General features: G+C 42.0%; 1 protein-coding gene across 2 annotated transcripts in view; it reads right to left on the bottom strand.

The window, feature by feature from the left end:
- Positions 1-1345: 1345 nt before the first annotated feature.
- The window catches only part of TRIM2 (tripartite motif containing 2), an 82809-nt gene continuing 70089 nt past the window's right edge, over positions 1346-14065 (bottom strand). For both annotated transcript variants that reach the window (XM_040418557.1, XM_040418556.1), the window contains exons 8-12: positions 9750-9917; positions 8645-8813; positions 7616-7686; positions 6365-6505; positions 1346-2102 (exon numbers count right to left, since the gene is read on the bottom strand). In XM_040418557.1, the coding sequence (XP_040274491.1) occupies positions 1950-2102; positions 6365-6505; positions 7616-7686; positions 8645-8813; positions 9750-9917 (702 nt within the window). In that variant the 3' untranslated portion in view covers positions 1346-1949. The remainder of the gene's footprint in view (positions 2103-6364; positions 6506-7615; positions 7687-8644; positions 8814-9749; positions 9918-14065) is intronic.

Below are 14065 nucleotides of genomic sequence, written 5' to 3'. Positions count from 1 at the left end.
TGTTTGGGTGGCATTTTAATTCACACATTTTAGTTTCTTTTTTTTTTTAAACGTTTTATTCAATACATAACTCTATAGGGGAAAAAAAATAGAAAAACGTTTGTACGACGAAAAAAGTGTTTGTAGGGCATTTTATATATATATTTATACATTGTATTGACTAAATTGTATAACATCTGGCCATGGTGTTTTTTGCTTAAAAAAGGCATTTTTTTGGGAAAAAAAGTAGTGTAAAACCACCCTTAGGTGCAGCGTTATACACACAGTTTTTCCACGTGGATTTCCGTGCGGACAAACCTGAGCGTAGTACAGTACCAGCAAAGTGCATGAGATTACACAAATCTCATGTACACTTTTTGGATTGATTCCATGCAGAAATTGCGGATTTCCAAATCCACAGCATGTCAATTATACTTGCGGATTTAGCTGCAGATTTTACCCTTTTCAATGGAAGGGGGAGTCTGTGGCAAAAACCGCATTTAATCTGCACCAAAATCCGCAATTAGATTTTGGTGCGAATGTGCTGCAAAACGCACATAAATCTACATGGAAATTCGTGTGGATTTTATGTGTGTTCTTCTGCACTAGTGGCAGGTGGCCTTAGAGTCACTGTGCTTTCACACAACTTCTTTTCATTAATAGAAATGGTGTAAATAGCAAATCGCTAAATCACTTCATTTAAAAAATATGCATAGCTCCACTTTTAAAAAAAATTAAAAAAAATAAATATGCCTACATCCACCTGAAAAAAGTCATGGCCACGAATTTACAGTCCACTGCCTGTTGTCAGGCAAGATCTGCCCCTGGTAACAGAGACGCAAAAGATGGTTCACAGTAAATGTCAGAGCTAGCTGAGTTTGTGAGCCTGATAAAAGAACTGCTTCTACACAGCTTTTGAAGATAATGGGAGCCTCAAGCCTTTCTGTAGGTGTGATTTCTCCTTCCTTATCTGTTCTCTGAGCTAAGTAGTAAGGGAAAGGGTTTGTCACAGCAGTACAGTACTGGCAACTGTCACAGAAGAGAGGACACCCCCTGCTTCTGAGTGAAATGCATCTAGCTGTGGAGCTGAAACAGGGAATAATATGGCTGAAAAAGACTTTAGACAGAACAGCATTATGCAAACCTTTTTGGAAAGCTCAGGTACGCTTTGAAGTACAGTGAAAGCATGCAAGGTTTCCATAATTGATCATTTTTGGTATCAGTGGACATCAGTCAATAAGGCATAGCTCCACTGCTAATTATCCGAATTTGACCTCATTTGATACACAATCAACATTCATCTGAAGTTGTATATTCTCAATTCTATATACAAAATGGAAAAAGATGCATGACATGAAACAGCATGTACTTCATGATGCTTTATCAACGTACCACAGGATAAATAGAAGTGCACATAAACTGGAAATGGCCGTGTAGAGACGACTAAGGCCATTATTACAAATGTGACAACAGTTTGTAAAGTTTTTGAATACACATGTACATTTAATATGTTACATTAATATTAAGACCAAGGTTTTTTCCTATGTTTCAATACAATACCTACCAGGACACACAGAGCTAGAAGACGTCTGGATTTCAGTGCTGAGCAAATGATGTATGACAACAACTAATTACAGAATGTGGAAGCTCCACTGAGGAGCACCATGTCCATGAGTTCATTCTCTAAGAGGTCAAGACCTAAGTGCACAAGATCAGGGTTTATAAATTTGTGTTTCAGACTTTCCAGTAACATGTTAATTGGCATCCAATTTTACACTGGAAAGTTAACTTTCCATTGTGTAGTGGTGAAGCAGTCCAACATAGACACAAGCCACCGCCTAAAAGGTAAACATGGTCACATGGAGATTAAATAAGAGAAAATGACTTGGAAACCATTTCCATCCATCTTGCTAGAAGATCCATTGGTTCATATTGAGTGCAGTTAATCCCAAAAAACAGTGACCTTCCAGTTACTGTAAGTACCGGTAAACTTTAAAACAGTGATTTCCAGAGTCTGCTACAACAACATGGCCATCTGAAGTAAGAGCCAGTCCTTGAGGACCATACAATGGGTCAGCAGAAGTGTTGATGTAAGACAAAAATGATCCACTTCCATCAAAAACCTAAAAACAAAAACATGATATATTTATTGGAAAAACATTAACAATCATTCAGTTTAGTATTAGGATGTTTCTGTCACCAGAGTATCAAAGAGAAAAAGCAACTGAAGGAGAAGGTGACTTTTAAAAATACCTTTATTATATCAAAGAGGGGTATTGATATATATATATACCACTATAGTGCGGAGAGACGTGCGAGTACCTAAATTTCCTAAGGGGGAGTATTCCCCCCCCCCCCCCCCCCCCCCCCCCCCCCCCCCCCCCCCCCCCCCCCCCCCCCCCCCCCCCCCCCCCCCCCCCCCCCCCCCCCCCCCCCCCCCCCCCCCCCCCCCCCCCCCCCCCCCCCCCCCCCCCCCCCTCAAGAAATCTACAGTAACAGGATAGCAAGAAAAAGGAAAAAACTGGGGAGGGAGGAGCAGAGTCTTATGGACCGGGCAAGGGCAGAATTATCTCACCCTAGTTTTCCCCCCTAGCCTGCTCAGCCCAGGGCGACCCCCTGATGGTGGAGGTTCCCTGTCCACGAAACTATTACTATCCAGTCCCTGTTAATCCCTACTCAAGGGAACCCTAGTAAGGGGGGAGATATCTAAGTCGAGGGTATCGGCGGTTATTCCAGAGGAGGTAGGTACCGCCGAGATCCTTCCGATCAAAAAATAGGAGTGTCAGTGGCTATTCCAAGGATTAGGTGTCACTGAGACTCACTAAATATAAAGCAAAACGAGACCCCTTGGTCTCGTTTTGCTTGTTCAGTTTTCCCAGTAAACATTAATATCGTATTTTTCACCCCATAATGGGGCCCCATAAGAAGGGGAAAAATGCCACTGCGTCTTAGGGGGCGAATACTAATGAGCGCTTCCATTATGGATGTGCTCATTAGTACCAGAGTACAGGGAAGCGGTGAAGGCTCTGTAATCCTGGTCCTCTGCTGTCAGCTGTGAAGGGTGCGCACTGTGATCTCACTCTGTGTGCAGCCGACAGCAGGATGAGAGGATTGCGAGGAGTGCTGCGTCCAGGAGCAGGAGAGGTAAGTGTTTTTTTTATTTTAGAAAACATCAGATAATATGGAGATGCTGGGCACTGATGCTGGGTGCATATGGAGATGCTGGGACTGATGCTAGGGCAATATGGTGATGCAGGGGGAAATATGGAGATGCTGGGGACGGATCTGGATGTAATACAGAGATGCTGGGGGCTAATCTGAGACAATATGGCGCTGCTGGGAGCTGATCTGAGGCATATGGGGGCTAACATGAGAGGCAATGGGGGCCTGCTGGGGCTGATATAAGGCAATGAGGGGTAATATGAGCAATGGGGACTGCTGGGGTGTTAATATGAGAGGCAATGGGGCGGTGATTAGAGGCATGGGCCTCTTATTGGGGGGTCTGATCTGAGGTCTTGTTGGGGTTCTTATTAACATTGGGGTTCTGATTGCTGGTCTGACCTGAGTTCTAATGAAATTTTTTTTTTTTTCTTATTGTCCTCCTCTAAAACCTAGGTGCCTCTTATGGACCATGGCGTCTTATATGGCGTAAAATACTGTACTTTTGCTGTTATATTGTAATCACTTACAAATATCATCGTTACATTCACCCACAGAAGTTTCATTCAATTCAAAAAAACCTCCTTTTTGGTGTGTTTTTTTTTTATATATTTATAGCCTGTAACACTAACATCAGGATAGAAGTGTTTGTGATTTTCCAGTATCATATATAAAGTTGGGATTAGAATGAATTTCTGGCAATTTTCAAAGTTACTAGGGTCGTGTAACATCAGGCCTGGTAATTCTTTCACTCTTAAAGGGGTTCTCCGCCTTTTACTATGCACCTATCAGCCATATAAAGAGAAGGTCTGTAGACCCTGCTCACCAACAATTGGAGCAGTGGGCAGTGTAATTACAACTATGGTGTCCCCATTCACTTTTGCATTCACACCGTAAGTGTTTTGCCGTCCGCAAATTGTGGATCCGAAAAACACGGATACCGGCCGTGTGCGTTCCGCGATTTGCGCCATATAGAGAATGCCTAAGCTTGTCTGCGGTTGCGGACAAGAATAGGACATGCTCTATCTTTTTTGTGGGGCCACGGAGCGGAACAACGGATGCAGACAGCACACGGTGTGCTGTCCGTATCTTTTGCGGCCCCATTGAAATGAATGGGTCCGCACCTGTTCATCAAATTTGCGGAACGGATGCAGATTTTTTTATATGGTCGTGTGAATGCACCCTTAAGGGTCGGATCCGTCCTATTCACCTGAACAGATGGGAGCTGGTCCCATAGCTTCTCTTCAAACAGCTGTTCGGCTGACCCCATATTGATGACCTATTCTGTGCCAAAACAACTCTTCTTCTACTCTAACTGTTGGCTTCAGATGTACTCTACAGACCTGCTCTGTATAGAATCTGACAGAAAAAAAAATTCTCTTGTATTTTGAATGGGACCTGATGGCTTCCATATGCTGCCCTCACTGAGGACAGTACAGTGTAGTAACCAATTTCAGCGGCCTGTCACTCCTGTGATGACATTCAATCCATTTAGAATATTCAAATGCCAAAGCCAGCAGTGCATGCCAGGGATGCGAAAGAAGTCCAATTCCATACACCGATGCCGCCTTCCTTTACAGGAAACTGGTCCCTAGGTTTGCAGTCTCCTATACCAGCAGTATGCCATTATGCAGCTGGGTTCAGCGTTCCACATACGGATCTTTCTGTATTGTTTAGTATAAGAAATTATACGTTTATCTCCAGCAGCATCTGGCGCATGTGCAGCGTCCCACTGCTACCTCAGTGTCCACTGCAAATGTGCTTTATTGTGTTTATGCAATTCCTGTGTAAAAGGCAGTTAAGAGTTAACAGGCCATAGCAATCCGCTGCTAGGTGGGGCTTGGATATCTTTCCCATAGGGAGGAGAAGCTAGATGAGACAGTAGAGTAGTGTGAGACAGTGGATATCTAGACACTCACGGGGTCATTTATTAAGACTGGCTTTTTAACCGCCAGTCATAATACCCCAGCTTGGTGCGCCTAACTTATATAGAGGCCAGCGCCTCTACATAACTTAGGTACATCATCTTGCTGGCCTCTACATAACTTAGGTACATCCTCTTGCTGGCCTCTACATAACTTAGGTACATCCTCTTGCTGGCATAGATTTAGATCATTTTCTACACCTAAAGCAGGCGTAGAAAATTATAAACGAGACCTGGTCGGCTGGCTCGACCACGCCACGCCCCTATTTGATGTATGTGCCGTGGATGGGGAATTAGTCAGATTCAGCCGTAAATCCCCTTTGCAACTGAATCTGCGACAGATATAAGCCAAAAATTGGTGTATCAGTGTAGTGAGCAAACTCAAAAAGAGACAGCCCTGGGGCAAAACTAGCCAGAGAAAAGTGGAGAGGAAGTGTGAAGAAGCTAAAGACTGTGGAGAGTAGCTGTCTTAAAAAAAAAGATTTATAGACACCATGGCCAAGTTGTCTGGGAGAATAGACGCCTCCAGTGCCTGGACATATACTAGTGGCAGACTGAGAACCTGCATCCGGCACAGGAAAGTGCCGATTCAACAGCGAGTACAGCACCCTACAGAGAGTGCAAAACTTAGTCTGACATGCAGGGGGCTCCCATGGTTGCAAAGTGGAACAAGTATTGCGCACCCTTATTTCTGGATGCTTATGCTAAACGCAGCTAGAGAAGTGCAGTGTGTGGAAAGTTGCTTTAAAGAGACATCTTGACCTGTTGTCTACTACTGTGTAACCGGTGAGAACTGTGGAAACTTCACATTGTGCAAGATCTGCCAGTCTATGTATGCTGAGAACTGAACTGCTGTAAAGAAATGTTCCACTGTTAAATTGGCCTCATCATTGCCTCCACCACCATCAGCCAATGCCTGCTGCCTAGGGACCCTGCCTTGCACCTCTCAACCCCAAGGGCACACCGAAACACCACCAGGCAGGAGAATCACAATACCAGGTTGTGACCCGAAGGAGGAAGAGGTGCACCCTTCCCATCACTCCATGGCCCAGGGAGCATCTGAACTGTAAGTATAACTACTCCTATCATTTACACTGCCCTTGTGGCCCACTGCACATATGTACATAAAGCAGAGGGCACTATACCTCATTTCACTGGTAGTGGCTTTCATGTCTGCTAGCCGGAGTTCTTATTTTACAGGTATGTCTTAAAGATGGATTATATAGCTGCAATGGTTGGTAGTGAGAATGATCTTTGTACTCCTAAGCAGTGTGTATATTTCTGGAACACATGAGTTCTTACTTGTATTCTGCTATTTCCCCAGTCAGCTACTATTATATTTCCATTGGAATCCACAGCCACTCCAGTTGGTGCATTAAATTGACCATTTCCTTCTCCGTTTGATCCAAACTTCAAGCTAAACTCACCATCTTGATTAAATACCTGTAACATAAAAATAAAATGTCCAAGTTAATACAATGTAAAGGGGTCATCCCATCTGGACATTTAGGACACATCGATAGCAGGAATAATAAAGGAACGGCACAATATGGAGTCATAGGAATAGATGCTCCAAAATGTTATTACATGGGAATGCAAATAGTTGCTACAATTGTCAGGAGAGGAGACAGGTCCTCCTTAAACCAGGAATTATTTTTCTACCAATGCCAATTGTTCCAATTCAATGAAAAATGCAAGTTTGTAAAACTCTGTTTTCTATATACTGCTCCTGTGTGTGTCTTCATGGTTGAGCCTACAAATGTGTAGGTCTGAAAGGGAGCTGTAAATATTGTATATTGTGATCAAGTCTGCTTGCAAAGTTGCATTAGGAGCAATACTAATGGTTGCAAAAATGTAAATATCCTTTAAAAGAGTTTTCTGGGCTCATGATATTTATGACCCATCCTCAGGAGAAGTCGTCATCAATATCAGATCATTTGGGGTCCGACACCTGGAACCCCTATCGATCAGCTGTTCCCTGCAGCCAACAGTGCTAGCATGAAGCCGACAGGTGTCTGACCTCTCCGGTTTCATATTGATGACCTATCCAGAGAATAGGGTGTCAATATCTGGAGCCTGGAAAACCCCTTTAAATCTTTTATTTTGGTAGTCAAGTAAAGCCATTCAGATAACAGTTTATAAAATAGCTTTCCCAGGGCGATGTGCACAAAAATACGACTTTACCACTGTCTCCGTGTTTATACTGACCGTTTATTTTTAGGCCATGTTCATAAGGCACATATTTGTCATAGGCATATCCGATGTGAATGTTTAGCGGTAATCCGTGGACAAAATCCACAGCTCAGATTCCTCCGTGGATCTGAATGCAGATTAGCTATATTGTAAATAAGGGGAGCAAAGCACATGCCTTTCAGTCTGGGAGCTGTGGCCATAATGAACGTTGACTTATCGGGTTTATTACTCTGCGCATATATATTTCTGAGTGTGTGAATGGAGTATAAAATACAGATTTAGGAGCAGAATCCTCTGCATGTGAACATGACCCAGGAGCAACACACTATCCTAATATCCTAGTTAGTAAAAATCCATTACCTTAACTGAATGGTTATGGAAGTCCGTCACAATGATTTCATTATTGCTGTTTACAGCAGCAAAGTGGGGTCCTAGAAAACGGAGAAGGTTACAGGCCGTTAACATTTAGCAAATAGTAACAGAAATCTGTAAACCCAATATTGAAGTAATTGCTTCATATGATCTGAGTGGTTTACTAACATTTGCAGCGGACATGTAACATTTTTAGGAATATATTTGAGACTGAACATATGACTTGTCCCAGATAATTGGAAAATGTGCGCAAAAAATGTGGCTCGGATGTGGGACCAAACAACGTTCGTGTGCATGAGCCCTAAATCATACGATTTTTTTTGCATGGCCACAGAATGGCCATACGGATATGGACAGCATATGGTGTGCTATCTGCATTTTTTGCAGCCCCATTGAATTGAAAATTGCGGAACGGATGTGGACTGAAAAATACGGTCGTGTGAATGGCCCTAAAACTGTGGCTACTTCAAAGATTGTCCCGCACATTGGCTGTGAAGGAGAACTGCCAAAGGGAACTCATCCCTTAGTTTTCAGGATTGCCATGGGTCCCAGAGGTCAGACTGCCACCAATGTTATGCCATATCCTAGCAGTATGCCATAACCCTATCTAACTATTAGGATAGACACATTTCATTTGTTGATCTGAGGCTCGGTTCCTGAGTTATGATACTTTTTAAAAGTATGCAAATTAGGCCTTTGGTGAAATGAGGGCATCACCCAGCAAGCCTTGTTGTCTACCAACAGAAATGAGTGGAGTTTGGTGCAACAAGAGCAATGGTGACACCTTCATTGCACCAAAGGCCTTATCTGCATATCAAGCAAAGAATATAACTTTGAGACTGAGCCTTGGATCAACAAAATAAAACTGTGTTTTAATCAGGTGAACCACAGCTATGTGTCTATGCTAATAGTTGGATAGGGAGGTAGTTAGTGACAGATTCCATTTCATAATGATAATATGGAAATTAATAAGAATTAATATAAATATAAATGATCTACCCATTACATTAAATGTACCTGCAAACTGCTTGTCCCCATTTCCTCGGCTTCCAAACCTGGTTACTATTTTACCATTGGGCTGGAAGATGAACACACAGCAAGCCTTGTTGTCTACCACAATGATGTGTCCATTGCGATCAACCGATACACCTTTGGGACCCATCAATTTTCCTGATCCAATTTTTGTCTGTCAAGTAAATACATAACCATCAGTACAAGAAATCAACAGCTCCCGCTTCTTCATATGAGACCTGTGTCTTTAAGGGTTCATTCACATATAGGTTGATGGATCACCACAACTGACCAATATATGGTGTTTATCTTACTGAACGAGCACAACATCAAAACTAATCGCTTTAGAGAGGGAAGTGAGCCTGACAGCCAGAGAAACATGAAATCATTGAGTCAATTAAGTGGTGCTTTAATATGGCTGCTATATTCCAGAAACAGTGCCACTCTTGGTAAGAAGTGGGCTCTAGTATTGTGCTTCAGCACGCCTTCATTTGAGCTGCAGTACTAGACCTTGTCCATGGGCAAGGGAGGCATTGTTTCTATCAGAAAGTAGCTATATATTTCGGGTCATACAACTCTACAGTCTTCAGTCATTGTTATGAAATCTAAGATTAAACTACAAATTCATAAAAAGGTTACTGAGAATAAAAAATACAACATCATTATCGATATGCAAATTAATTTACTCTCAGTTTAGTACCACAAGGGAACAGAGTCCACCACTGAGCCACCAGGCCTCTGTAAAAGGTCTGATCCACTGTCTGGTGCTTGGGTGACCAGGTTAAATCTCATCAAACATGGAGCACAACCAGCTTAGGCATAATTTCTAGAAAGGCCGATTCCTGTGAACATTTCTTCAGTAGTAAAAAAAAAAAAGGAGTATGATGGACCGTACAGCTACAACAAAGGTGCAAGAATCCAAAAATCTAATAAAGCTAGCTATCTGGTCAACCTTAACATGCCACAGTAAGTGAGAGTTACGTTCTCCACTCCGTTAATCCAACATTGGTGCTTATTACTCAGGTCTGAGTAACTTATTTTATCTGGCTTTTTGATGTTTTAGAGTAGTTAGAGGAAGAAATATGGTTCTAATACTTTAGAATGGGTTTACCTTGAACTTGCCATCATTGGAGAATATGCTGACCCACTTATTGTCATAGTCTGCAATAATGATATCACCACTTGGGTGCACGGCCACCCCTGTTGGTCTTTGTAGTTGCCCTGGCGATCTTCCTCGAATGCCAAAGCGGCTTTTGAATTGGCCATCATTTGAAAATATCTGCAATATAAATTATTGATAACTGTTGAAGCTTTTATAAAACTCTTATTACAGTGATTCTACTGTGAATTCCTGAATCTGTACATTTATATTTACTTTTTTTTTTCAATTTGTGTTTCTGAAAGTTTCCATAAAAATGAAAAAGTAAAGAATAGATCAACATACATTTGAGGCATGATGATTTACTTATAAAAATTTCACTCATAAAATGCACTTTTTAATATCAAGATGGATTTTTTTTTTTTAAAGGATTATACAGCCATTCAGATATGGAGTGCAACAGCCTTATCAAGTCAGATCTATTTAAAGGGAACCCATACAACCCACCTTAATTACGGTAATTGTAACTTGGCTGCAGAAAAAAAGGTTTCCGATATACTTACCATCTCGAAGTTGTGTGGCTCGGCTGCTCTGGAATGTGACAAGCCTATCTTTAAAAATCTCACATGACATCACATCCTTCAGTCTGAATACCAGGTTTCTGGTCTGGTATATGGACGGGCATGTCACTTCCATGGCCCAGAATGGATGAGAAGCTGTTGACAGGGAAATAACCATTCGTCTTCATAACGTAAGCGCAGATGAGGTGGGTTAAGGAGTTTGCACGTGTGCCTGGGAGATGAATAGTTCTGGCTCTGTCCATAGCACCTCCCCTGTCCTGGCCTGTGGAAGTGATGTGCCAGTCCATAAACTAGAATGGAAACCCGGTATTCAGACTGATGGACGTGAAGTCAGTGGATGTAGTATTTCAGGATAGAGGTGTATCATGCCACTGCAGCCCAAAACAGCTTATCGGTGCAGGTGCCAGATCTCCCACCAATCTAATATTGATGCGCAATCCAGAGGATAGGTCATCAAGATCTATAGCCCCGGAGAACCCCATTCAGAGCTGTTGCAATATTGATATTAATTTGGGTCCCAGCTCTTTCCCTCCCTGTGAGTCATGTGTATATGTTTGTGTTTTCAGATTTGTGTCTGCTCATCTAGGGCCTTTGAAGTGGTCTTCTAGCTGTCACATCTCAGTAACCCAAGATAACACAGGACTGGCATCATAAAACTCAATAATCTAGCCTAGGTCATCAACGTGAGTGTTAGGTTTCTGGGTTTATTTTCTTTTAATTTTAGAAACTGTTGTGCAATATATTTCTGTATGTCTTTAGTTCCATTTTTTGTATATATATATATATATATATATATATATATTATATATATATATATATATATATATATATATATACACACACACACACATACACACACACGTACACGTGAAACTCAAAAAATTAGAATATTGTGCAAAAGTCCATTTATTTCAGTAATGCAAATTAAAAGGAATTGCATTATTGCAGCTTAAAATTTGAATTTTGTGAAAAGATTCAATATTCTAGGCTCAAAGTGTCACCCTCTAGTCAGCTAATTAATCCATACCCCCTGAGCAAAGGGTACCTCAAAATTGTGACTTTGAGGTTTCATTAGCTGTAAGCCATAATCATCCAAATTATAACAAATAAAGGCTTGAAATATATCTCATATACTAGTTTCACCTTTTAAGTTGCATTACTGAAATAAGTGAACTTTGCACAATATTTGAATTTTTCGAGTTTCACGTGTGTGTGTGTGTGTGTGTGTGTGTGTGTGTGTGTGTGTGTGTGTGTGTGTGTATATATATATACACACACACACACACATACATACATACATACACACACACACACACACACTTGCAAGAAAAGGTATGTGAACCCTTTGGAATGATATGGATTTCTGCACAAATTGGTCATAAAATGTGATCTGATCTTCATCTAAGTCACAATAATAGACAATCACAATCTGCTTAAACTAATAACACACAAAGAATTAAATGTTACCATGTTTTTATTGAACACACCATGTAAACATTCACAGTGCAGCTTGAAAAAGTATGTGAACCCCTATACTAATGACATCTCCAAGAGTTAATTGGAGTAAGGTGTCAGCCAACTGGAGTCCAATCAATGAGATGGGATTGGAGGTGTTGGTTTCAGCTGCCCTGCCCTATAAAAAAACACACACCAGTTCTGGGTTTGCTTTTCACAAGAAGCATTGCCTGATGTGAATGATGCCTCGCACAAAAGAGCTCTCAGAAGACCTACGATTAAGAATTGTTGACTTGCATAAAGCTGGAAAGGGTTATAAAAGTATCTCCAAAAGCCTTGCTGTTCATCAGTCCACGGTAAGACATTTATTTATTATTGTCTATAAATGGAGAAAGTTTAGCACTGCTGCTACTCTCCCTAGGAGTGGCCGTCTTGCAAAGATGACTGCAAGAGCACAGTGCAGACTGCTCAATGAGGTGAAGAAGAATCCTAGAGTGTCAGCTAAAGACTTACAAAAGTCTCTGGCATATGCCAACATCCCTGTTAGTGAATCTACTATACGTAAAACACTAAACAAGAATGGATTTCATGAGAGGATACCACAGAGGAAGCCACTGCTGTCCAAAAAAAAACATTGCTGCTTGTTTACAGTTTGCACAAGAGCACCTAGATGTTCCACAGCAGTACTGGCAACATTATTCTGTGGACAGATGAAACCAAAGTTGAGTTGTTTGGAAGAAACACACAACACTATGTGTGGAGGAAAAAGAGGCACAGCACACCAACATCAAAACCTCATCCCAACTGTGAAGTATGGTGGTGGGGGGCAATCATGGTGTGGGGCTGCTTTTCTGCGTCAGGGCCTGGACGGATTGCTATCATCGAAGGAAAAATGAATCCCAAGTTTATCAAGACATTTTGCAGGAGAACTAAAGATGACCTTTCACTACAATAAAAAATCTAAACTAAGCATACAGACATGGAGAGCAGCGCCCCGGGATCTCCCTGCACTTACTTTTATCCCTGGGCGCCGCTCCGTCTCCCGTATAGGCTCCGGTATCTTCAGATTTTCGGGGCTCAACTCGGAGGAGCCTGCCGGCGTCTCCTTCTCCCAGGCTGTAGCGCTGGCCAATCGCAGCGCTCAGCTCAAAGCCTGAGAGTTTTTTTTTTCTCTCAGGCTATGAGCTGAGCGCTGCGATTGGCCAGCACTCCAGCCTGGGAGAAGGAGACGAGCCGGTTGAGCTGGTTGGCCAGTTGAGCCAAAAATCTGAAGATACCGGAGCCTATACCGGGAGAACGGAGCGGCACCCAGGGATAATAGTAAGTGCAGGGAGATCCCTGGGCGCCGCTCTCCATGTCTGTATGCTTAGTTTAGATTTTTTTTATTGTAGTGAAAGGTCCTCTTTAAGGCCATCTGTCCACCAGCTGAAGCTCAATGGAAAATGAGTGTTGCAACAGGACAACGACCCAAAGCATAGAAGTAAATCAACAACAGAATGGCTTAAACAGAAGAAAATACGCCTTCTGGAGTGGCCCAGTCAGAGTCCTGACCTCAACCCGATCGAGATGCTGTGGCATGACCTCAAGAAAGCGATTCACACCAGACATCCCAAGAATATTGCTGAACTGAAACAGTTTTGTAAAGAGGAATGGTCAAGAATTACTCCTGACCATTGTGCACGTCTGATCGGCAACTACAGGAAACGTTTGGTTGAAGTTATTACTGCCAAAAGGAGGTTCAACCAGTTATTAAATCCAAGGGTTCACATACTTTTTCCACCTGCACTGTGAATGTTCACATGGTGTGTTCAATAAAAGCATGGTAATATTTAATCTTTGTGTGTTATTAGTTTAAGCAGACTGTGATTGTCTATTGTTGTGACTTAGATGAAGATCAGATCACATTTTATGACCAATTTGTGCAGAAATCCATTTCATTCCAAAGGGTTCACATACTTTTTCTTGCAACTGTATATACACTCACCTAAAGAATTATTAGGAAGACCATACTAATACGGTGTTGGACCCCCTTTTGCCTTCAGAACTGCCTTAATTCTACGTGCCATTGATTCAACAAGGTGCTGATAGCATTCTTTAGAAATGTTGGCCCATATTGATAGGATAGCATCTTGCAGTTGATAGAGATTTGATGGATGCACATCCAGGGCACGAAGCTCCCATTCCACCACATCCCAAAGATGCTCTATTGGGTTGAGATCTGGTGACTGTGGGGGCCATTTTAGTACAGCTAATTGTCATGTTCAAGAAACCAATTTGAAATGATTCGAGCTT

The sequence above is a fragment of the Bufo bufo genome, chromosome 2 (genome assembly GCF_905171765.1).
Source record: "Bufo bufo chromosome 2, aBufBuf1.1, whole genome shotgun sequence".
NCBI classification, from domain to species: Eukaryota; Metazoa; Chordata; class Amphibia; order Anura; family Bufonidae; genus Bufo; species Bufo bufo.
Note: the sequence above shows the minus strand (reverse complement) of the source record. Positions and strands in the feature narration are given on the sequence as shown.